This window comes from Tetrao urogallus, assembly GCF_951394365.1.
Source record: "Tetrao urogallus genome assembly, chromosome: 15".
Lineage (NCBI taxonomy): Eukaryota > Metazoa > Chordata > Aves > Galliformes > Phasianidae > Tetrao > Tetrao urogallus.
In genome coordinates, this window is record NC_136828.1 from 5,019,033 (window position 1) to 5,041,957 (window position 22,925).

The 22,925-nt window shown below is 44.6% G+C and overlaps 3 protein-coding genes across 3 annotated transcripts; 1 reads left to right on the forward strand and 2 right to left on the reverse strand.

The window, feature by feature from the left end:
- Nucleotides 1–1,741: 1,741 nt before the first annotated feature.
- On the reverse strand, nt 1,742–2,443 carry TMEM186 (transmembrane protein 186; the record flags this gene model as incomplete). Its single annotated transcript, XM_079543083.1, has 1 exon — nt 1,742–2,443. One exon carries the CDS (start codon nt 2,441–2,443, stop codon nt 1,742–1,744), a length of 702 nt encoding a protein of 233 aa, XP_079399209.1.
- A 478-nt stretch (nt 2,444–2,921) lies between these two features.
- Nucleotides 2,922–7,169, forward strand: PMM2 (phosphomannomutase 2; the record flags this gene model as incomplete). The annotated part of the gene is made up of 8 exons (XM_079542670.1): nt 2,922–2,990; nt 3,382–3,493; nt 3,617–3,693; nt 4,001–4,092; nt 4,513–4,612; nt 5,042–5,117; nt 6,388–6,503; nt 7,065–7,169. 8 exons carry the CDS (start codon nt 2,922–2,924, stop codon nt 7,167–7,169), a joined length of 747 nt encoding a protein of 248 aa, XP_079398796.1.
- A 3,743-nt stretch (nt 7,170–10,912) lies between these two features.
- CARHSP1 (calcium regulated heat stable protein 1) lies at nt 10,913–21,061 on the reverse strand (the record flags this gene model as incomplete). Its single annotated transcript, XM_079543160.1, has 3 exons — nt 10,913–11,075; nt 20,364–20,486; nt 20,889–21,061. 3 exons carry the CDS (start codon nt 21,059–21,061, stop codon nt 10,913–10,915), a joined length of 459 nt encoding a protein of 152 aa, XP_079399286.1.
- Nucleotides 21,062–22,925: the final 1,864 nt, after the last annotated feature.

The following is a 22,925-nucleotide window of genomic DNA, read 5'->3' on the forward strand; positions in this document are numbered from 1 at the left end:
GCCAAGTACAGTATTTAACAGAATAATTGCCAGCTTTATTCCCCTAATCACTGGTCTGCCATACCATGTGGATCACAGAACTGCTCTACTCATCCATCCTACAGGTGCCTACAGCCTACAGGTACCGCTTCAGAGGCGTAACGCACAGCCACGTGTGCGAGGCTGAGCAGAACTGAATCACTGTCCTTGCCCTAGAGGTTTAAACTTTTGCCTTCTCTTTCAATCAGAGCTGTATAGAAAAAGCTATACTGAAACGTTTCTAATTTGACAAAGCTTAGAGAATCGTGCTCAGCACATCATTTCCACCTCTGTCAGTGATCTTATAGTTAGGATTATTTTCCCATTTGCCCAGAAGGCACCATGACAGCCATTAACTTTAGCTGTTACGAGTTCTACTTTGCTACTTGACAGTCTTGTAAAACTACAGCAGAATTGCTTGACTGTGCGACACGAGAGCCACAACCGTGTGGACGCACAGCAGCAGTGAATAGTCCCAACTGCACTTGGTACTGCAATGTATTTCTGCTCTAATAGTTTACAGAGGTCTTCTGGAAAGCCACAGAATCAAAAAATGTCAAGGCTCTGTTGTGTTGTAGTTGTTCTGGACATCTCTTTACTGTGAACTCTTTGCTGTTTGCTTCAGGCTGATCCAAATTAGTTCTGATACGTTTTCCAGTTTGTTTTCTTGGCGCCTGGCTTTTCCTTACCAGGTTGAACTTTTTTTATGTTAAGCGCCAAAAAAAAGGGACCACATTTGACACTACAGTTGCCCCATTAGCAAGTCTTTAGTTATACAGTAAAGACAGAGCAGTGAAAAGGGTTTATACTTAAAATTGTGCATTAAAAAGTGCTTAAAATTGCTGCCAAGCTGTGAAAGGTTTCTTACCTTGCTAAGTTTTAATCGTGGTTCTCCCATTTTCTTTATTGAGTTCTGGTATTGGACAACTCAACAAAACTCTCTTCCATTAGCTTAAAAATAATGGGATTTCTATAAACCTCCCTGCAGCACCCAGAATTCCTGTACCAGCCAGTCAGACTCGGAGCAGGTTTTCGAACAGAGGTGGTTGAAATCTGGAGAAGGGTCTGGGGGTTGGTGTGATCACTGTCCTCATAAGAGTTTTATCACCGAGAGGAAAGTCAAACTGAGAACTGCGTTTGACCACGTTCTGGGAATTAGGTAGTTCGACATATCAGTACAGTAGTTTTAGCCTCCTAGCAAGTCTCGTGCTTTTACAGAAACAACGGTCCAGTAAGTTGAAGTCTTAGCACATCTTCTCTTTGATGATGAGCACTCTAGATGTTTTTATAATTTTTACCGACTCTCACTAACTGTAAAATTGTGTACAACGTGCCGACGAGATCACGTTAGAGAATACATAGAAAGCACTGCAGCTGAAGCACATGAAGTTAATATTGTTTACAGCATACCGTGGACAGTGCCAAATAAATGTTTAAACCAATACTGAAGTACACTTCATGGTGGAACTAGTAATTGTACACAAATTCATAACGGAATGACGTCTCGTGTAATCAGTATTCTTAAATAAAATATTTATAATTGGACTTCTCCGAGGCTCTTCATTTTACACCTCGCTTGCCTATACCCAATCATCAGAGCATATTAAATAAATTCCTACAAAGAGCTGCCTCCACAGATGTCTGTATGCAGACAGACATGTCACGCAAGAATCCACACAGGTAACAACGCAACAAGCAACATCAGCGGCGCTCTGCTGCCCCATCACTGCAGCTCTCCAAATATTTGCAGAAACTTCTGTCTGTCCACAATCTGGCCGTATTTGATCGTGAAATATAAGATCTCTGTGCTGTCACAGCGCCTGAACTGCAGCAGCAGCTCTCCTCTGGCATCCCCGACCTCATCCAAAGTCATCACCTTCTCCAGGGGACAGCAAATGTCATTGCGCCTCCCCCAGAACGTCAAGTGGGCCACTTTGACAGTTCTTCCTGATCGACTTAAGTAGATCAATCCGATAATTCGTCTGAAAAAATAGCTCATCCCGTACAGCATCACTCCAGCAAAGAGCGCGATGCCGGCCGTGTAGAGCAGCACGGCCTGGGGCAGCTGCTGCTGCAGGTGCAGGTAGCAGACGGGCGGCAGCACCAGCAGGGTGGTCGCGGTCTGCAGCAGCTTCAGCCTGGACAGCACGCGGCAGTACTTGATGCCCGGGAACCGGTACACCACGTCGAACTCCTCGCTTTTCCCATCTCCAGCCTTCTGCGGGGCCGCGTCAGGAGGAGCGCAGTGAGATCGCAGACACACAGACGTACCGAGCGAGCGGGGCGGGCCGGCAGCTTCCTTCGTCCACGCCGTCCTCCGCAACTCCCAGCGCAGGAATTTCCCCAAGGACGGAGCCGGGCCGCCGCTCATAACGCAGCACAGCCGCACCTGCGGGCACAGCGAAATGACGGCACCGGTCTCCATTGTTTGTTGCGGAAAAAAGCACCGCGCACGGCTCCCACACGGCACGCGGGGCGGCGAACACGTTAAATAACGGAAACCTCAGAAAAATCGCAGGGAAACACGGGCCCCATTCATAACAGAATTCAACAGCAGCGCGGGGCGGGGCTCCCGCGGATGGAGCCCTTAGGACACGAGGTTCCGGCGCAGGCGACCAAGAACCACCCCGCCGGGCCCGACCTCCCCGCACGCTCTCGGCCCCGGCGCACCGAGACACGTGGCTTTCCCGACACGGCACTCCCCCCTTCCCCGCTGAGGCGACCGCCGCGCCCAAACGAGGACCCCGGGCCGGACCCCAAGCACGGCGGCCTCCCCCCACGCCACGCCGCGCCGCGCTCACCATCGCCATGGCGCCGCCGTCCGTGAGCGCGGCCACGCCGCCGCCGGCACGACACCGCCCCTTCCCGGCGGGCACCGCGCGGTGCCGCCGCTCCCAGCCGCTATGGCGCCGCCGCAGCGCGGGGCGCTGTGCCTCTTCGACGTGGACGGGACCCTCACGGCGCCGCGGCAGGCGAGTGGAAGCGGGGGGGGCGCTCAGGGCTGCGCGCTGCTCCCCGAGGCGGGCCGGGCCGTGCTGGGGCCAAGGGGGGCAGCGCCTGTGCACGGGGCGGTCGGGCTGTGCCCATAGCTGTGCACGGGGCGGTCGGGGCTGTGCCCATAGCTGTGCACGGGGCGGTCGGGCTGTGCCCATAGCTGTGCACGAAGCTGCCGGGCTGTGCCCATAGCTGTGCACGGGGCGGTCGGGCTGTGCCCATAGCTGTGCACGAAGCTGCCGGGCTGTGCCCATAGCTGTGCACGGGGCGGTCGGGCTGTGCCCATAGCTGTGCACGGGGCTGCGGCGGCGAGCCTCTGCAACTCCATGGAAGGCTGACGCCTGTGCACCGTCTCATTTTGGACCGTAGAAAATCACGGCGGAAATGGCGGAGTTCTTGCAGAGGTTGCGTCAGAAGGTGAAGGTGGGCGTTGTCGGCGGTTCCGATTTCGAGAAGATCAAGGAGCAGCTCGGCGATGACGGTAAGGGCCGGATGGCTGCGCGACGGAGGAAAGCACGGACTGCCGTCCTGTAACGCTTAAGGGAACTGCATGTTTAAACACGCGGGCAGTTCCTGCTATTGCCGTCTTTCTGTTCGGTTGCAGTGGTTGAAAAGTTTGACTACGTGTTTCCGGAGAATGGCCTCGTGGCATACAAAGATGGGAAGTTCTTCAGCAAGCAGGTAGGGGTGAGACTGCAACACCTATTAATGCAACGTTTGTTTCCAGTGTCCTGCCTGTTGTGGTTTGTTTTAGCTCACATATTTAAAGGGAACATTTAAATGAGAGTTTGGTTTCATGGTTCAGAGAAAAAAAAAAGTGGGAGCCTTTAATTAGTATCACCTGTGCATTAATGGAGAGGTGCTTATTGAAAGGCCATCACTCTGTTGTAATATCAACTGATTATCCAGCAGCTGTGTTCGCCCTGTAAACTGTTTTGAGGAGCTCCAGTTCTGGACACTTGGTTAAATGGGCATTTATTTTGTTTAGAACATTCAGGGTCACCTGGGTGAGGATGTGCTGCAAGATCTTATCAACTACTGCCTGAGTTACATTGCAAAGATTAAACTGCCAAAAAAAAGGTATGTGCATAGATGCATCTCAAGGCACCATCTAAGAGTGTTGAGCATAAATGTGCAAAGCAGATACCATAGGAAAGAAAACCCACAACTTCAGACCAGCCAGAAACATCGCCAAGATTCGCACGATCTCAAAATTCCATCCAAAAGCAGGAGAACAGCTGCTAGGGCCGGATAGTCACACTGACAGGATGCTTCAGTCATGCTTTTAAAACCACATCATCCACTTACCATTCATAAAATACAAGTCCAGCAGACACCTTGATGTCAGCACTACTTCTTTCTACCCATTTTTAGATACAAGGGGGTGCTGAAGGATACATCTGATTGCCACTGTCCTTAGAATTAAAGAAAGCCTGATTGTTGCTTTTGGTATTTTGAACATTGTTTCATCTGTTTCCTGCCTTGTTAATTCTCTTCCAGGGGGACTTTTATTGAATTCCGAAATGGGATGTTAAATGTGTCCCCCATTGGCAGAAGCTGTAGCCAGGAAGAACGAATTGAGTTCTATGAACTCGATAAGGTGAGTCACAGCTCTCGAAAAATATCCGAGTTCTGGCAGAAGCAGCAACAGCCAGAAATTGCTTTAAAAAAAAATCCTCTAAAATGAAATACTGGAAAAGTATGATGCTGGTTTGTTTAACTAATTTCTTTCTTCAGACCTCAGGAAATAGATACAGTGGTTAGGTTTTTTTGTGGAATAATTAACTGATTACTTGGGTAAGGGGCAGGCTTGGCTCACATTTCTTTCTTTATCTGCAGTGCTCTTTAGTATATCCATCCTGCTCAGCTCCTCCTTTCCCACTCTTTCAAGCCTTTTAAAGCAGTCCTGGTACTCAAAGCTTTGGACGTTTTGTGGGGGGTTTTTTTGCTGAATTTTTATTGCTGAATTAGCACAGCACGTAGCTGATCTCTTCTGTTTTTCTTTTTTCTTTTTCTTTTTTTTAAACAGAAGGAGCATATAAGAGAAAAATTTGTAGCTGATTTACGAAGAGAATTTGCAGGAAAAGGCCTCACATTTTCTATAGGTATCACATTTGAAATAATTCCATTTGAAACAATTCCATTTGAAACACCATCCTCCCATTGCACGCAAATCAACCTGCTCTCCCCACCCCTTCTCTCCTCCCCCCCCCCTCCCCATGGCTTTCATTTGGAACATTTTACCAAAGGGAACTTTATTTCTTATCATCAGTTCAGTATATTTTAATGTCACCTGTGACTTATTCTGCTCATTTTTAAACTTTGACTTTTTTTTTATTTTTAATGAAAGAAGTGATGATAATAAGGGGGACTTAATTTTCCACATATATTTCTTCCTTTCCCTGCTACTGTATTACAGTAATTCTTGCCTTTTATTAATTCTCAGTTATAAAAAGCTATGGGTGCCATTACTGCTGTGTGCTGAAACACTGAGGCACAAATGAAACGCTCTGCTGCAGCTTGCTGTAAATACGTTTCTGGCACCTCCTTGAACTGGGAAGCACATTTGTGTATTGGCAAAGTCCACAAATTTGGGACTGAGACAGTTTATCCTACTCTCTGACACTAAAAAAAAATGCAGATCTGATCTCAATACTGTTGGTAAAAACAGCTGTCCCACTAGGGTGCATTCCAAGGGCTGGTTTAGTCCTCTTTCTGTTCTGAAAGACTTATTTGTATCAAGACAACAATGTCCATATGAAGCAACGTCATCCACACTGAGGATGAGTTAAATTTAGTCAAATACTCAAATTGAGATCCAGTAGCATTTGGGAACTTACAAGACTTTCACAGTTGTTCAGTGGTAAACAGTCAGAAAAATCACTGTAACATGATGGAAAGCACAGCAGAGATAGCACAGTCACAAGGTCCCGGGCTGCAGTAAGCGAGGACTTGCTCAAATGCAACAGGCACAGAAACAAAGGAAAGAGCTGCTTATCTTCAGAAGGCCTCTGGTGCACAGGGATCTCCAGTGAGATACTCTCATCTTCACTGCCAGCCCTTAAATGAGGTCTGGGAAGGGGTGGATCCTGGCTGCAGCCCTTCTGTTACTCAGTACATTGCCTGCACCTGAGCTCCCCTGGGTTGGCCCTGCCTTCCCCCCAGGTGCTCAATCACTGGTTCAGGCCATGACTTAGCATTTCTGCTCAATCACAACAACTCGTAGCTTCTGGAATATTTTCTGTGCTGTTAAGTAGGTCCAGGGTCTGACAGAATTTCCTCTACTAAAAGTCATACTCCATTTTGTTCTTCCTCAGTTGTCAGAAATGTGTTCTTATAATATAACAGAGCTTTCCTGCTTCATGTCTTTCTTAGGAGGCCAGATAAGCTTTGATGTATTCCCAGATGGCTGGGACAAGAGGTACTGCTTAGGAATCATTGCAGAAGATGGGTACAAGACTATTTATTTCTTTGGAGATAAGACTATGCCAGTGAGTATATTGTTTTGTGTGCGTGTTTCAGGGCTGCTATTTTAAACTGCAAGTACTGTAGGTTCCTGACAACTGCCTTATGCCTGACAAGAATTGCATTTAGAACAGATACATGTATATGCATGTATGAGTTACTATCTCTCAAAAATTAATATAAATAGGGTGTCTGAAATTTCAAATAGATCTTGCCTGCAAGTTCAGTTCAGTTGTGCTACTTGCTTTTACATTTACAAGAAAGATGCGGGGCTGCTGCTGAGCGCTGGCTACTTTCAGGAATTACAATCCTTTCCTCAGTATCCTCTGACCGGTAACCAGTTCCAAATGTAGATACCTTAGTAACAAGCACTGGTTACATCAAGCCTGCACTTCAGCTTGACAATAGGCAGTTTTAATAGTGTCCTGGTGGTCATTTGTTAGCAACATTGTAAATTGGAGCAAAATGGATATTCTTCTCAGGATTTTCTATATAAACTCTTTCTCCACCCCCAAGACTACGACTGTACATTAAGTTAAATGATGTTAAGTAAATCCTCTTCTGCTTTTTACCTTTTCTCTTTTCAGGGTGGGAACGATTATGAAATTTTCACAGACTCCAGAACTGAAGGCCACAGCGTCACGTCCCCGCAGGACACAAGAAGAATCTGTGAAGAGCTGTTTTTTAATTAAAAGACTTTCTTTTAGACTTCACATTTACCAAATGGTTAAGGCAGCTTAATAATTCACACCATTTCATTCTGTATTGCTTTTGTAATTGGTCATAAATACTCAGTGCTTTGCAGGTGTAAAGGGAAGGGTTTTAACTCAAGAGAACCTTGGTAACTGGTTAATAGAGCAGAGCTCATTTAGGACCATCCTTTCACAGTTTCTATTAGCAGAAGTACTTTTTGGTTAGTTGTGGTTTTGTTCTTTTTATTTGTTTGCTTGTTTTTTTTAAAGTCATCAGCCCAAATGACTTCACTGTGTCTCATGTGTTTCCCCGTGGAGCATTACTTTGGGAACACTAATTAATTTCACTCAGAAAGCCAGACATTTCTGGCCAGGTTAACCTGCAGAACTTGATTCCTCACCTCTCTGTGCTTGAAGTCACAGGAGCTACTGGAAAATAAAGGGGTGATGCTGTTACGTTGATGCATTGTTTCAGATACACCTGACAGCACGTTTTGTAAGTCTGTGCAGGGAAAAATGAACTTAGTTTTTCGTCTTGTTTTTTCCTTCTTTCCCTCACTTTAAACTAACTTTGCTAATTAATTACACTGTACTCCCCCCTCATCCCTCATCCCCCATTAATCTGCCTGTTGATGATTTATGGCCTTAAAGTTGGCCTGCAAGGCTTTTATGCCTTGTTTTGGCTTTGAAGCTGCTATTTAAAAATAAACATTGTGACGGCTTTTTAAAAACATGTATAAATAACCTTGTGCTATGAAGACACGAATTTTAAGACACCAGAGTAATAGATATGTTGTACTATTTATTTTTTTTCCGGGGGGTGGGAAGGCAGAACTGAGCCTGAAGCCCCTGAGCTTTCTCATGTTTTAGGGCACAGTCAGCAGCGTGGGGCCTGCAGCTCTAGGAGGGCTGGGCCACCTGATGCTCGTTGCCTCCTCAGCACAGCCTGCACTGCCAGCTGCAGGTACAGCTAATGGACCTTCTGCTTTTTGCAGACTATTTTAAATCTACCGTGGAAAAAAAGGAAACCCAATGCTAAAATAACATGAGTGCAGCAACACAATACAGTTTTGTCACTTATTACACTATTCCTGGTAAGAATATGGGTAGGTGAGATTTTTTTAGTGCTACAATAAATGATAGATGTTTCTATTAAAATTCACATTGAAGCATGGCAATCAGAGTAACTGTTAATACTACTTCTCCTATCTGGCATTTGGAAATTAATCTCTTCTGGGAATGGTTTAGTTGGGAAAAAGAGAATAAAAATCTCATCATGAAAAAATTGTAACGCTGTCATCTTGGCAAATAAATTATTTTAAGCAGATCTGTTCTGTGTTTCCTGTATGTACAACAAAGTTACTTAATTTAATGCTTCCCATTTCAGTTTTGCATGATTGTTCAAAGCTTAAAAAGAAAAAAAAAAAGAAGCATTAAGTTCAAAGGGCTTGCAAAAGAGATGGTGGATGCTGTGATGCTTTCATTGGAAAGTTCTAGCCTAATCCACTTCTCATATGCACACTTCCATAATGTAATTCAGGCTTGACCATTTTAATGAAAGCAGATGCTGGACCAGACCCATTAGTATTATGAGAAATGTCTCTAAAGAGAACCACAGCCTAATAGCTGCTGCTTTGTATGTACACAAATGTGATGCAGCTAGCTATTGCATTACTTCACAGTTGTTTCCTGTTTGCAAAAACCTATGCAAAACACCCTGTGAAGGACCAAAACCAGGTTTGTTGCACATACTGCCACTGCCAATAGGTCATCATCTGCCTCATGCCACCAGATGAGAAACAAACTGAGAGAAAGAGCCCCTGAAGCCTGGCTGAAGTTTCCCTGCAAGTTTTGAATGCTGACTGCTGGGAGCCCTTTCTACAATGCCTTGGTCTCCCAGCTTCAGCTGGTACAGCCAGGCCATCCTCCCTGTTCCCCCCAGTGTAGGTTAACATGAACAGCTGGTACTGAATATTATATAATGAAAATAATGTCTTGATAGAAATATAAAATCTTGTACACTAATTGATTATGCAGCTAGAAAACATGGTAAATTACTTTCTACTTCTTCTGGTAATGCATATCATCTTAACAGCATGCATATGCAGACACTGCAGTGTCCTCTGTTCAAAGAACTTCAACTCAGATTACGTAGAGATCAGACTGAAGACATATTACAGCATTATAACAGCTGCATTTATTGTAAAGAAAGCAATATGCAGTACTCCACAAGCTAGATAGTGTCAAACCTACCATTACTTAGTCGTGGTTAAAAACAAAAAGCCGCTGCAGGCCGGTCATTACAGCACACTATGATGTAATACAGCTTAAAGTAAAACAAGCCATCACAGCAGTTACTGACCTTCGTACAGCTGAGCTCTCTCCCCAGGTCAGACCTTGGAACAGATCTCTGCTGTGAGAGTCCTGAGACATTTCATGACAGCGAGAGCCTCTTGGAAAAACTGCAAACAGGCAACTGAAGTTACACCGCGCCATGGAGCTAACAGAAGAGTATCGTGCAATCTTTTTCTATTTTTATTCTTTTTTATGTGCAAAGTCAATAAAAATCCACTGTTAGGAAAGAAAAGAGGAAAAAATGCCTCATTTGAAAAAGGGTACGGAAGGCAAACGGGAACAGCATAGTCACATTACTTCAACTATATGCAACCTCGCAGGCAGAGAAGAGAGCTGAGGCAAGGGTGGCCAGAGCACATCCTATCAAGAAAGTCTTCTAAAAAACACAGCTGCAGAATCTACTCCACCCAGAGGCGAGTCTACTAAATAACCCTCACAGTACTTCAGTACACAGTGAGCTCAACAGCACCTCACTTGCTTTTCAGAAATTATTTCGCCTGCCTGCCAGTGAAACACCACAGCAGACATTTATCAGCTATATGCAGTCAAGAAGGTAGTCTCAATTCAGACACAGCCAGAAGCTTTGAAGCTACTCTACAGCTTTCTACCCACTTACCTTGAAGCAATTTTTTTATTTTTTTTTTTTATTTTAAGTAATACTGGCCTATAAAATCTGTTGCTAATCAACCATCAAGGCACCAAAGTAAATTCATGAACAATCCAGGCTTTTTTTAGAAAAAACACACAATATTCCACACATACACAGACATGTTTGCAAATGCTGCACCTGAAGGCCATCAGAGCATAACCACCAGATGGAGATTTTCCACTGTGCAGCAGTTTGTGATCTTTCTTCCACAAGGAAAACAAATTGCAGCAGGAAGCAGCTTGCTCACTTTCATGTCAAGGCAGTGAGGCACTGCTACCAGCAGTAAGTGTACTCTGACACCTGCAGAAGCACAGCTCAAGGGACCACAGTGCTCATGCACCCACGGGGCCTTGCACCTGTGCATCTGCTACAGCTGGCTGTGCTGCAAGGGCTCTCCTTCAAGGCTCCCCGAGTCCCCTGAGGGACTGGAATTGGTTCAAAATAAAGGAAAAAAAAAAAATCCAACCCCTCAAAGCACACAAACTACATCTCTTTAAAATACATTTTTGTAAACACATTAATAAAGACATAATTTTTCATTTCATTAGCATCTGGATTGCCTTTTTTTTTCTCCTTTGTTAAATCAGGCCTACTGTAAAGATGGTAATTTTGGCCTACTTCTGCTTTTATTGACAATGCAGTATTTCCTCCCGCACCATTTGCAGACTATTCTTAGGTCAGGTTCCCTGATGGCAGGCGCTGAGCAGTGACCCACGCAGACAGCATCCCCTGGGCAACTTCAGGAGCTGATGACATGTCCCGACCAGGTCTCGTGCTTGGTGCCTGGGGCCAGGTGGGTGATGACCACCTCCACGGCCTGAAGCTTCTCGTTCTTTGGTGGGATGGTGCACACCTTGTAGGTGACCTCGTCCCCTGACACAGGGACGTACTCGCCTTCGATGCTGTGGAAAGGAAGTTTCAGATCATTATAAATCACAGTCTTCCTTTAGTCTAATTTTTTATCATAACAAATATATGCGTAAGGAAATTTCGGGTGGTCTTTTGTTTTGTTCAAACAAACAAACAAAAAAAACCACCACCACATCAGCAACCAAAGCTGAGGTTGATTTGAAATGTCTCACAGCAAAATCCCATGAGATCACTATAAACAGCACTAGGCTAAAGAACAGGAAAACCTTCAACTACAACCTCTAAAATGACTTGAAGTCAGCTGAGCCCAATATAGGACAGCACTGCTGTGATCCCTGCACCTTCCCCCACATTCCTAAAGCTGGTACACTAGAGGGCAGGGCTGACACTGCTTGCTATTTCGTTTAGGAACTGTTTGGATTGTACAACTGTATTCACTGATTTATCTTTAAGTGACTCCACCATAACACTCAGTTTGTCTCTGGTATTTAAAATATTAAAAAAAAAAAAAAAAATCTTCAAGTAATATACAGTGTCAGCAGCTTTGGGGAAAAAAGGGAAGGAGAAAAAAGCCAGCGGTTCTGATGTGTTACAGCAATGCAGCTCTCCTCCAGCACCTCTGACTCCCACAGGTCACACACTCGCTTCTACCTGCTCACTACCAGCCATGCTGAGCAATGCTGGAGGACTCCCATCCTGCAGCTGTTACTGTGATACGACTGTGAGTCTTATCTGGGAATAGTGAGAAAGCAATAACAGCTGGCACCTTTTGACCAGAGCAACATACTGATGAGACAGAGCTGCAAAGAGTAACAGCCTTCCTCACCTCATGTTCAAGATCAAAGCTTTTTAATAAAAAATCTCAGCATGTGCCAGTGAAGTCATGCAGAGATGCCTTCTGAACACATTTGCCTAATTCTTTGATAGGATGTTACTTCACAAGCCCATGCTGAGGACTCCCTTCCTTGACAATTCATGCTTTAGATTTCTTTTTGTTCAGATATTTTTCAGTGGATACAATTTGTGAGCAGTGAGAGCAGGATAGAAGAACAGATACACACTAATTATAAAATCTATCAGATGCCTGATTTGCATGACTTGCTCACGTACTTTTTTAGAGGGTTCAGAGGGAGGAAAAAAGCCTTTTCTGGACAGCTGTGCTTGTTTTGCCTTCACTGACACCATGCTCACCCCACCCAGGAATTTTACCTTACAAATGCACTGCAGGAACCTAAGACTTCAGTAGTGCCTTTCATGTCCTCTCTCTTTATTGTTAATATTTTTGCTATTACAGGAAAGACAGACAGGACTGATAAGAGACAAATATACTGTCACTTGCTGCCAGTTGCAACTTCACATCAGATTTTGCTTCTCCCCTGAGTTCTGTAAAACTCAGTACAACACTGCATCACCTGCACTGCCTTTCTCCCACTCTTCCTACTTCAGAGCTACCTCAGCTTCTGCTCCCTCGACTCATGCATCAGAACCACTGCTGGAGAGCTGGTGTTGGCAGGCTGCAGCTGAGCAGAAGCAGCCTGCAGTACAGGACAGGCTGGCATGTACAGTGGAAGCTAAAACTGACCCAGAAATCTTATCTTCTCACATGGGAAGTTGAGGAAAAGAAACAAACTTTATTCTTCACTGACTGATCCTATCAAGGCAATATTGAAAATGTTCCCATATCTAAATACAGATCTACAGTCTGTTACAAGGAGTTAAAGGCATTCCTGTCACTTGAAACATATTCTTTAGACCCTATCTGCCATACACCAGACCCAAGAGGGAATGTCCTAAGATGAACTCTTCAGGGTGGTGCCTGGGAAAGTGGCAGTAAATTGCAAGCAGAAAAAAAATATTTACAGAAAAGCCAAGCTAAATCCTCCTTGATCAGTCCTGACAGCCTTTCCTCCCCATACACCTGATCCTACTGACATTTACTTACCTCCGAAGTCCCCAGATGACCTGTCACCAGCACAGCCCTGTATCATACTGAAGTACTGCACTGGGGTCCCCACCTCTAGACTCTTGCTATGGCAGTCTTCTTCAGTTACTGCCTTTATTTATAGCCCTCAATTCCCCTAACAGGTTTGAGATTTCTTTGGGAGTGAAACGTTTGCACATCCAGTATTTACAATCCTCTCAGGAGCAGAGATTCACCTGATTCTGATAAAGCAACACCCTTGTTCTCACATGGCCCTTGTATATGCTTTCTCAAGTACTGACCACTGCAAATGAGAAAAAGATCAGCAAAGCACAGTCTGCACACCAGAACAAGACATACGTGCGTTCCCATTGCAGCTGGCTTGAAGTCCTGGCAGGGCCTTCTGAGAAAGTTTCAGCCATAGATGAAGTCAAGAACTGTCCACCCTCCTGCTACTCATTAGTGCAGCTGAAGCACACATTAAGAGTTAGCAGACAAGCTTGATGGGAAGCAAGCTCATGCCACATTGTACTAATTGGTACCTGAAAACTTAGAGTTGAGGTCAGCAACCTGAAGACAGACCTGCAAGAACTACAGAACACTCTGGGGATGAGGAGCCAACACAAAGCAGACAAACCTCCCCAGCCCTCCTGTGCCAATGTGACAAACACACACTAGGCAGCAACCTTCCCCTTCCAAAGAAAGTATCAGGGAATACCTACTTGGAGACCACAGCAAAATAAAAATAACAACTCACAAGCAGTTTATCTTTCATCTAGTGCAAGCGAACGCTCCATCATCTTGCTGAGTGCAGTAGCTCATGAACATCAGCTAAGACTGTCCACCATGCTGCTGCAGTGCTCATGCACACAGGTGAGTAAGCCATCAGTCCCAAAAGATAAAGGACTTGTTATCTGAGCTAAAAAATACATTAGTACAGCACAACCTGTGCAGGACAGCAGTCCCACCTTAGCAAGGTATTAGCTTTCAACAGAATGCACTACCACACAGACATTATCCATACACAGAAATACCAGCCTAGGAAAAACACAGCGAGTGGAAACGCTTCCAACTCAGATGTTATGAGCGCTGACAATACAAGTCAAAGCAGAAAGTCTACTTTTACTCAAGTACAACTGAGCCTCTGGAACAAATTGTAATGAAAAGTGTTTCTGCATCCGGCCTCAAGCGCCAGGAGCAGCTGCAGACAGGGTTTCAGCAAACTGAGGCACAGCAGTTAGTTAAAGCTGGAAATAAAGCAGCGTCTCCTCTTAGCAGTGTGGCCACCCACTCCACAACAACAGGCATCACTTTTGATTCCTGCACAGAGGATGAACGTGCACAGCAAGCAGTGAGCTCAGAAATCACCACTTTACAGGAAGCAAACAATAGGGATGCCCTGCCCAGGAAAAGATCTTAAGTTGGGCTGAAAGGACTTTTTCCATGAACAGGAACTTTACTTGTTCTTTGAGAGCTCCTGTAAAACAGGAAGAGACCAAGCAACACTAACATTTGAATCTGCAGAGTATTTAGAAGGTGTGGTTGAAAGCACAAGTGAGCTTCTGCTATCTCCTGCAGCACCAAAACATGCTCACACACAAAGGCAGCTGTTGTTTCAGGAACTTAAAAGCAATTGTGTATCATTGGAATCTGAAGTGAGAAATGAGTACAGCTCAAATGCTAAAAATGATGTGGACTTCATTGGGATGAGTTTGGCTTAAAAGGGAAATGAATTACATATCAGGATGGCTTCTGCTAAGAAGGCAGTAACCAGTGCACCTCCAACCCAAGTGGTGCTGCTTTTTTATCCCTGAGAATAAGAAAAAGAACCCATAAGAACTTTTCTCAACTAGGAAGCACTTCTTACAGGACCAGCATTACCATGACAGCATCTGTTCCTTTCTTGGTTTCTTACCTTATTTAAACTGATGCTACAAGAAACTGAAGCTGTGGTAAAACCTCATTCAATCCTAACAGTACTTTCTCTCATCTTCTGGTTTGCCATACTCCTTCTTGGCTGGACCCGATGAAGACTAATACTGTCCTTCCCAAAGTTATGTGAGAAGGCTGTGACCACACAAACAGCTCAAATTTCGCACTCTGCTTTCAGCCATTAAACCTGTCTCCCACAGGTCAGATATTCTTTTCATCCCTGCAGCTTTCCAACTGTCAGTGATTCTTGGTGCCCACTAATATGAGATTATTACCTCATTGTCCTCTGGATCTTCATATGCACTGGGGACAAAGGTCCTTCTTTGCAGCCCAGTCACATCTATTTGTGAATGGCATAACTGTTGTTACTGGATATATGCAGATTTGCTCCAGCATCAGCATCACTAAGCAAGGCTTACAAACAAACAGCATCCAGCTTGTACAATATTTTTTGGTGGTGTCAAGAAAGAACAGTATAATGGCACCTGAAAGGTGATGAGATGGCTAATCTGCAGGATGATCCTCCATCAGGAAGCAATTGCCTTAAGTGCTGCAAGGTAAATGAGCTGGAGGAGATCAGAGAAAGTAAACAGATCTTGGAAGACATTCTGTCTGCAGCAGCCACTCTGTACAAAATTTACCTGGATAATCTGGTACAGCAAGTTAAACACAGACTTTTAAAAACTATTTTTACTCTAGCTACATATTAAACGTTGATCTAAAGCAGAGGTGGAGACCTTCACTGTTTTTTTAAGAGATCTGTATGCACATTCCTATTCAAACAAACGGATATTATACACACGCATATATATATATATACACACACACACATATATACATATACACAATGTATGTATATATATAATAATAAATTTTATATATATATATATATATATATATAATTCCTATCCAGAAACTTTAACATTCTTTCATATATTAAGCTAAAAATAGGAAATGTTTTTTTGGTGTCAGTGTCAGAATGAGACAATAGAGTGAGTTCTATCTGATGCAGCAACTCCCATTTCCCAGCTCAGTCTCAGCCTGGTACAGTGGAGCATTTTATTTGCACTATTCTTAGGGAGCTGGGAGGTTATTAGGAAATTACCTAAATAAGGGCTGTTCTAGCTCTTCCTCTTCACAGCTGCTATTCATATTCCAGGGCTCCAGTTAAACCTCTGGGGACAAAGACTAAGTCAAATGGAAATATTTCTGAACAGAAGTTTTCAGTTAATTCTGAGCTTGTTGGCCAACAAGACTGACAGTTCCTACAGACCGATGGGCTGCGTTATCTTGTGAGCTTCTTAAAGCTTATTTAACTCTTCAGCATACCTCCCTGTAAACTTGCATCTTCACTAAACAACAGGACTCAGCACAGTAATGAACCATCCCGAGTTTCTAATTTTGAATGCATTCCGATGCAGCGTCAGCTGAGATCAGCAATGCCAGCAATGTCTTTATCGAGATGGTTGGCAGGAAAACCAGTAGCAGGAGTCGCCCACCAGTCACTCCTAACTGGGAAATACAAGTTTGAAAGAGGCCCAAACACTGAGGAATCCCAGCTGTAAACAACCAAGACCTCTTCTATGAGACTGCCCTACTCTCTGAGGGCCCTGGTTTGGTCCTCCCACAGCTAGGAAGGAAGCTGCTCTTCTCTTCCAGTACACCAGATGCGTCACACTCTTGCTCAGGTCTCCAGAGATCTCATGATTTTGGAATCCATGCTTGAGGGTTGTTATGTCTGCTCTGAACAGCCAATTCAACACTATGCAGCTCACTAAGAGGAAGAGAGTGATGATCACAAGAAGCAGAGCTTTCCAAAGATTTCTACCTGGTCTCAGGCTTCTGCAAGCACTCAACTGAGATTCCACCACAGCAACACCTACCATTCACATCCAGAAGCCAAAGCCCTGGCTGTTGTGTTCTGTGCTTACTAACCAGGGAGCCCCTGTCCTTGGGCAGCTACAGTCTCCTGCACTGCCCACCACACTGCTTGAACATACAGTACAAGTACTGACTTTCAGCTATCATGGCTTACACAGTTATGTAGAGATCCTGGAGAGGTTTTGCTATAAACACAACAAGCTGGAATTCCTATGTGCATTGGTGCAACACACAAGTTTTCTGAGCCAACTTGGGTGCAAAGGAGAACTCCTAGGAAAATCTATTCCTGTCTTACTAAGATCCAAACCCCTCCCCAAGGAAGAACTGATATTCTGCAGCCTCTCTCCCCTGCCCCCATTCCCCCCCCACACACACACTCAAAGTGCTCATTTCAGATACTTAACAGTTGCAGCAAGGCACCAGGAGAGACACACATCAGGAAGGAAGTGCACAAAGCAGGCAAGATAAAGTGCCTCAAATATTTCGAAGGAAATCAGAAAGTGCAGATTTGGCTTCCCAGCAGCCCCAGAAACTGTTGTTAGTTCACAGGAAAGGAAGAGGGGCTGGATGAATCATTCCCCCAGCTCAAATTCAGCTCTCAGATGGTTTCTAATTATCAGTTAATTTCCAGCCAGGATCATTACACTCCACTAGGAGAGCAGCCACACCGAAGATGGTAGCATTAATACTCTGCTTTAAATACAGTGACATAGCAGAAAGCCAGAGGAAAGCAAGTAGTGTGATGTCTCCACAGGCACAGGTAGCTCAGAAATTGGTTTCTGTAATGCAGTGTGACAGTGGCCAGGGCACAGCTGGGTTCCTCACTACAGGAAGATGACACTGTTGGTACCTCTCCAGTACAGCCAGCAACAGAACAAGATTTTATCTCTACCTGGGACATCATCAGAAGATATATTCTGCAGCTATCTTTTCCCCTGCCCCAGTTCACCAGAGTTACAGGTCCACAAGCATATTTCCCTGAGATCACAAAATAACATGTGAGGAAAACACAACAAGTGCAGGATGTGTTCTGGGACACAAAGGTGCTGTGAGTCAAAAGCACTGGGAGAAGTGTAGCATCAGTTCTACAAAGCCATCATCAAACATGGGGTCAGGAAACCAAAGGCCTGTCTGCATTGCAGTATTTTCTCCTTCAGAGCCAAGCACTAGCAAACCACAGACAACCCACAAGCACTGCACATGCTTTTTGGCTCCAAGACATCAGCTACTTTTAAAAAAGAAAATCCTTAATAAAAAAAAAAAAGTGTGGTCATTAATTCATCAGGGCTCTCCAGTGAACTATCTCCTTGCCTTGTCTTTGCAGGCACACAGGTTTCAGCCCAAATCACAGTCTAATGCAAAGGCCCAGAGGATAATAAAAAAGAAAGTTTCCTTTACATGCTCACACCCATATATACTGGGAAAGGCAAGTGGGATTGCTATGGACTGCTCAAAACCACATCAACCTACTCACTATGTTGGGCACACCCAACTCACATCACCAGAAAAAGTGATCTGTGAACACAGAAGTTATAAGCTTAAAAAAGAAAGGTATCACCTATCTGCTACAGAGAATGAAGGGCCACAGTGAAAGCAAGAGAGAGGTGGGTTGAACACCAGAAACAATTAGGAACCAGATCTGCTCCTTACAGGAAGGGATCAGCCAGGGAGGCAGTGGAACTCCATCACCAGATTGTTGAGAGTGGGTTGGGTGCCAGAAAGGCTCTGTCACCTTCCAGCAGCAGACGGGGCAGAGGAGGCCCGTCCAATTTTCTCATGTATGGTGAAAGAAGAACCTGCTCTGCTTTAAGAGAATTGCTGTACTGCAGAAAAACTGCAGTGTACACTGCTCTGTGCAGCATGACTTACAGAGATAGTCTGGTCCCCATCAGTACTAATTCAAATATGAATTGAAGTGAAGCAATTAAAAATGAAGGGGATAAACATGACCCAAGGGCTAGGACACCAAACTGAGACCTGGGAAGCCATAGCTAAGGCTGGAGCATGCTATCCCTTGCCCAAACAACAGCCCTCCTCCACTCATCCATTACTTGGGGGAGAGCAAGCTGAGAGCATGGCTGGGTAAGGATGAGGGCAAGCAGAAGTGTCAGCAACATAAATATGCTGAAAATAAGAAATGTGGTTGCCTATGAACTTTCACAACCACAACTTGTTCAGTACTGTTTTTGGGATGGATTGACTGGGTGGAAGAAAGGATAAAGATGGCACGTTGCATCCAGGGTACACTCACTTAACCACAGCATATAGTTAAGAAGGGAATCCTGCGATGGGGCCTCGCACAAACCACTAAAATCACAACAGCCAAAAAAAAAGATCTTTGTAATGTCATATAGGACTTCAGCAAAGGAGATATTTTGGCTAAACAGACTAACAGTAAAACATCACTGGAGTTTGAATTACAGCTGTTTGGAGGGCGATCAAGGGCAGAAGCAGTTTGTGTACCCTGAACAGCCCATCATGCAGAAAACATTTCAGAAAAGCTGGAAAAATGCCAGCGTGCTCATTCTCAAAGGAGATGTGTTAACTGCATGGGCAGAAAAGATAACTGAGGGCACCTGAGCTAATTTGGTAAGGCTCTTATTGACTTACCACTGGACAACCACTCCAAAGAAAACAAATGAGGGTTACATAGCTTCAACACTGTAAGCAATAGCTAGACTAATCACTGATAAGTAAAAAGATAAGTAATTGATGGAGAAAAGTAATCCTAACGTAGGCCAGTTTCAACCCCCATGCTGGTCAACAACCCCATCTAGAAACAAATATAAACTTGGAGATCACTCAAGCAATAAATAATGAAGACAGTCAGAGTGATCCAGATCCCTTGGCAAGCGGGGCCTATTCAAATCAAATGTGCTGCAGTGCAACAAAATATGAAGTCATGTATCTGGGAGCCAGGAATGCAAACCCTGCTGCCAGAAGATGACAGACTGCAACTGGGATTGCACCAAACCCTGATGCTGCAGAGGATGCAGAGGTCAGAGCAGATAAGCAAGTCAGCAAGAGTCTAAGGACAAGAAGGGCTAATGCGATTATGGGATGTATAGAAAGAGAAGCAGCAGAAGTATGGAAGAAGATTCCTATCTCTACGTACTGAAAATACATCCACACAACTATATTTTCTCCCTCCCCCCTTTTTTTTTTTTAGTAACTTTTAAAGGCTGCAGCACACTTAGAAAAGAAACCAGAAAGTGTTTTAGACTGGAAGAAAAAAAAAATACAGACTTGAAAAGCTCAATTCATTTGATTCATCAAAAGGTATATTCAGATATAACAGATCTTCATGAGTTCAAGGGAAAAAAGCAGAGCTACTAACAAACCCCCTAGCAGAGAAAAGGTTGAGGCAAAACAGCTTATTCTAGTAGACTGATAGAATGATCTACTAGTTCTCAACAGATTTATAGTAATACTGGCAGAGGTAAATTATCTTCTTTTTCTGTAACATCTGCGTAACTGCTTGGTATTAAGGACAGCTCATAGCTTGACGCCCTTAGAATGTGATATATCTAAAGCATTAAGTAATCAAGAAAAAACTGAGACTCCAGCTTTCTCAGCAGCAACTTACTCAGAAATGTGTACGAAGATGTCAGGCCCTCCATCTGCAGGGGAAATGAAGCCATGGCCTTTAGAGCGACAGAAACATTTACAGACGCCTTTGTAGATGGGACCCTCTGATGCTCTCACAGTTCTGGGAAATAGAGCACAAAGAGCAGTTCATTGCTGAGCACGGATGCAGAAGGTTCAGCTGCAGCACTCCAAGCAAACGGGCACAACGGTTCAAATAACCTATTCACTACACAGCCAGTATGTTCCTCAGCAGCAACTACTTAATAGTACCAATCTGGTCTTAAAGAGAGGGAAATACTTCCAACTTTCTTTATCCAAGCAGACTATAGAAAACTAGAAGCAATTTAAGACTAATAAAATTCTAATCCCATGAGATTTTAAGGGGAAAAGATAACAGTAAAGACCAAAGCACTTTCCAGATACAACAAACTCAACCTTGCTCCACCTAAGTGAGGGGCTGATCAATCTGCCCAGACGCAGTCACTTGGCTGTCCCCGCTAAGTGCAGGTTTCCCAATACTCACGCTGAATACGTCCTGGTGCGCCGCGTGGGCAGGGGGCTGGGGATGAGGTACCCCCTCATGGGAGATGGGGAGCGATCTCTCGTCCTGCGGTTTTCAGGCAGATGAAGAGAACTGGACGAGTGCAGAGAGGAGGGGGACTGCTCCGAGGCAGATGCAGCAGGCTCAGAAGACATTCCTGATGCCTGAGAAAAACCTAGAGAGAGAAGGAGATCTGACTTACCCACAAATGGAAATTTTCATACAAAAGTCACAAATTCTTCAGCTTATGATTTTGCAAGAATATGACTCATTTCCTGTCGAAGTACATATGGACATAGTTTAACCAAAATCTCCTGCTGTTTCATAGAATCGTTTGAGTTGGAAGGTCCTTAAAGGTCATTTAGTCCAACCCTCCTGCAAGGAACAGGAACACAGGAACACCAACAGTTCAATTAGGTTGCTCACAGCCTAGTCGAGCCCGACCTTGAACGTTTCTGGGGACGGGGCACTCAGCACCTCTTTGGCAACTTGTGCCAGTGCTTCACCACTCTGATAATAAAGAGCTTTTTTCTTGCACCCCATCGAAATCTCCCCTCCTTTAGTTTGAAACTATTTCCCCTCGTCTTATCACAGCAGATCCCTCTAAAACAAGCAAACAAACAAACAAACAAAACTGGTTCCCTTCAGCCTCCCCTTCAGGTTCTGAAAGCCACTCTCAGGTCTCCCTGGAGCCTTCTCTTCTCCAGGCTGAACAGCCCCCGCTCTCCATCTGTCCTCATAGGGAGGTATTCCATCCCTTGGATCATTTTTGTGGCCCTCTTCTGGATGTGCTCCAATAGATCCATGTCTGTCCTGTACTGACTCCACATTTGGATGCAATACCAGTGCAGAGCAGAGGGGCAAGATCACCTTCTTCAACCTGCTGGCCACCCTTCTTTTGATAGAGCCCAAACGACAGTTGGCTTTCTGGGCTGTGAGGGCACACTGCTGCCTCATGCCCAGCTTGCCATCCACCAGGACTCGCAAGCCCTGTTTGACAAGGCTGTGCTCAATCCTTTTGTCCCCCAGCTTGCACTGACAGTGATGGTTGCCACAAACCAGATGCACGCAAGGCCTTGCATTTGGCTTTGTTGCACCTCATGAAGCTCTCTTGGGGGCACTGCTTGAGCCTAAGTCTCTCTGGATAGCATCCCATCCTTGGGTGTGTCAAACACCACACAATCTGGTGTCCCCTAGCTTGCTAAGGGTGTACTCAATCCCTCTTGATGTAATTGATGAAGATATTGAAGAGTACAGGTCCCAGTACTGACCCCCTGAGGGACAGCACTCATCACTGATCTCCATCCAGACACTGAGCCATTGACCACTGCTCTCCAAGTATGAACTTGCAGCCAGTTCCTTGTCCATTAAACAGTTCACCCATCAAATCTATATCTTACTAATTTGGAGAGGAGAATACTGTAAGGAACTGTATCAAAGGTTTTAGTGAAGTCCAGATAGGTGACATCAGTGGATCTCCCCTTGTCCATTGATGCAGTTATGCCATCACAGAAGGTCACTAGGTTGGTATGGCAGGACTTGCCTTCAGTGAAGCCATGATGGTTATCCTATTGTGGGAGCTATTGGGAATAGGTGAACGGTTGGACTGGATGATCTCTTAGGTCTTTTCCAACCTTGGTGATTCTATGATTCTATATCACTTTCCTCTCTTCCATATGCCTTTACATAGCTTCCAGGAAAATCTGCTCCATGATTCTCCCCAGCATAGTCAGTAGTTCCCTATGTCATCCTTTCTACCCTTCTAAGAAACTCAACGAGTTCAATTTTCTTCGTACAAAGTTGACAGCCTTTGAACTTGAACAAGGCAGCTTCATCAAAAGCAGATCACTTCATAACTAACACAAGATGTTTTAGAGTTTACCTTGCTCACACGCAGCAATGGCTCCCAGGGCTGAGATCAGCCTCAACATTAGGCATTGGCATGCCCCAGACAGATTGGGTTTGACAGCACAGTGGAGCTTCCTGCACATGTACACAAACACATGCTACAAGAAAGAA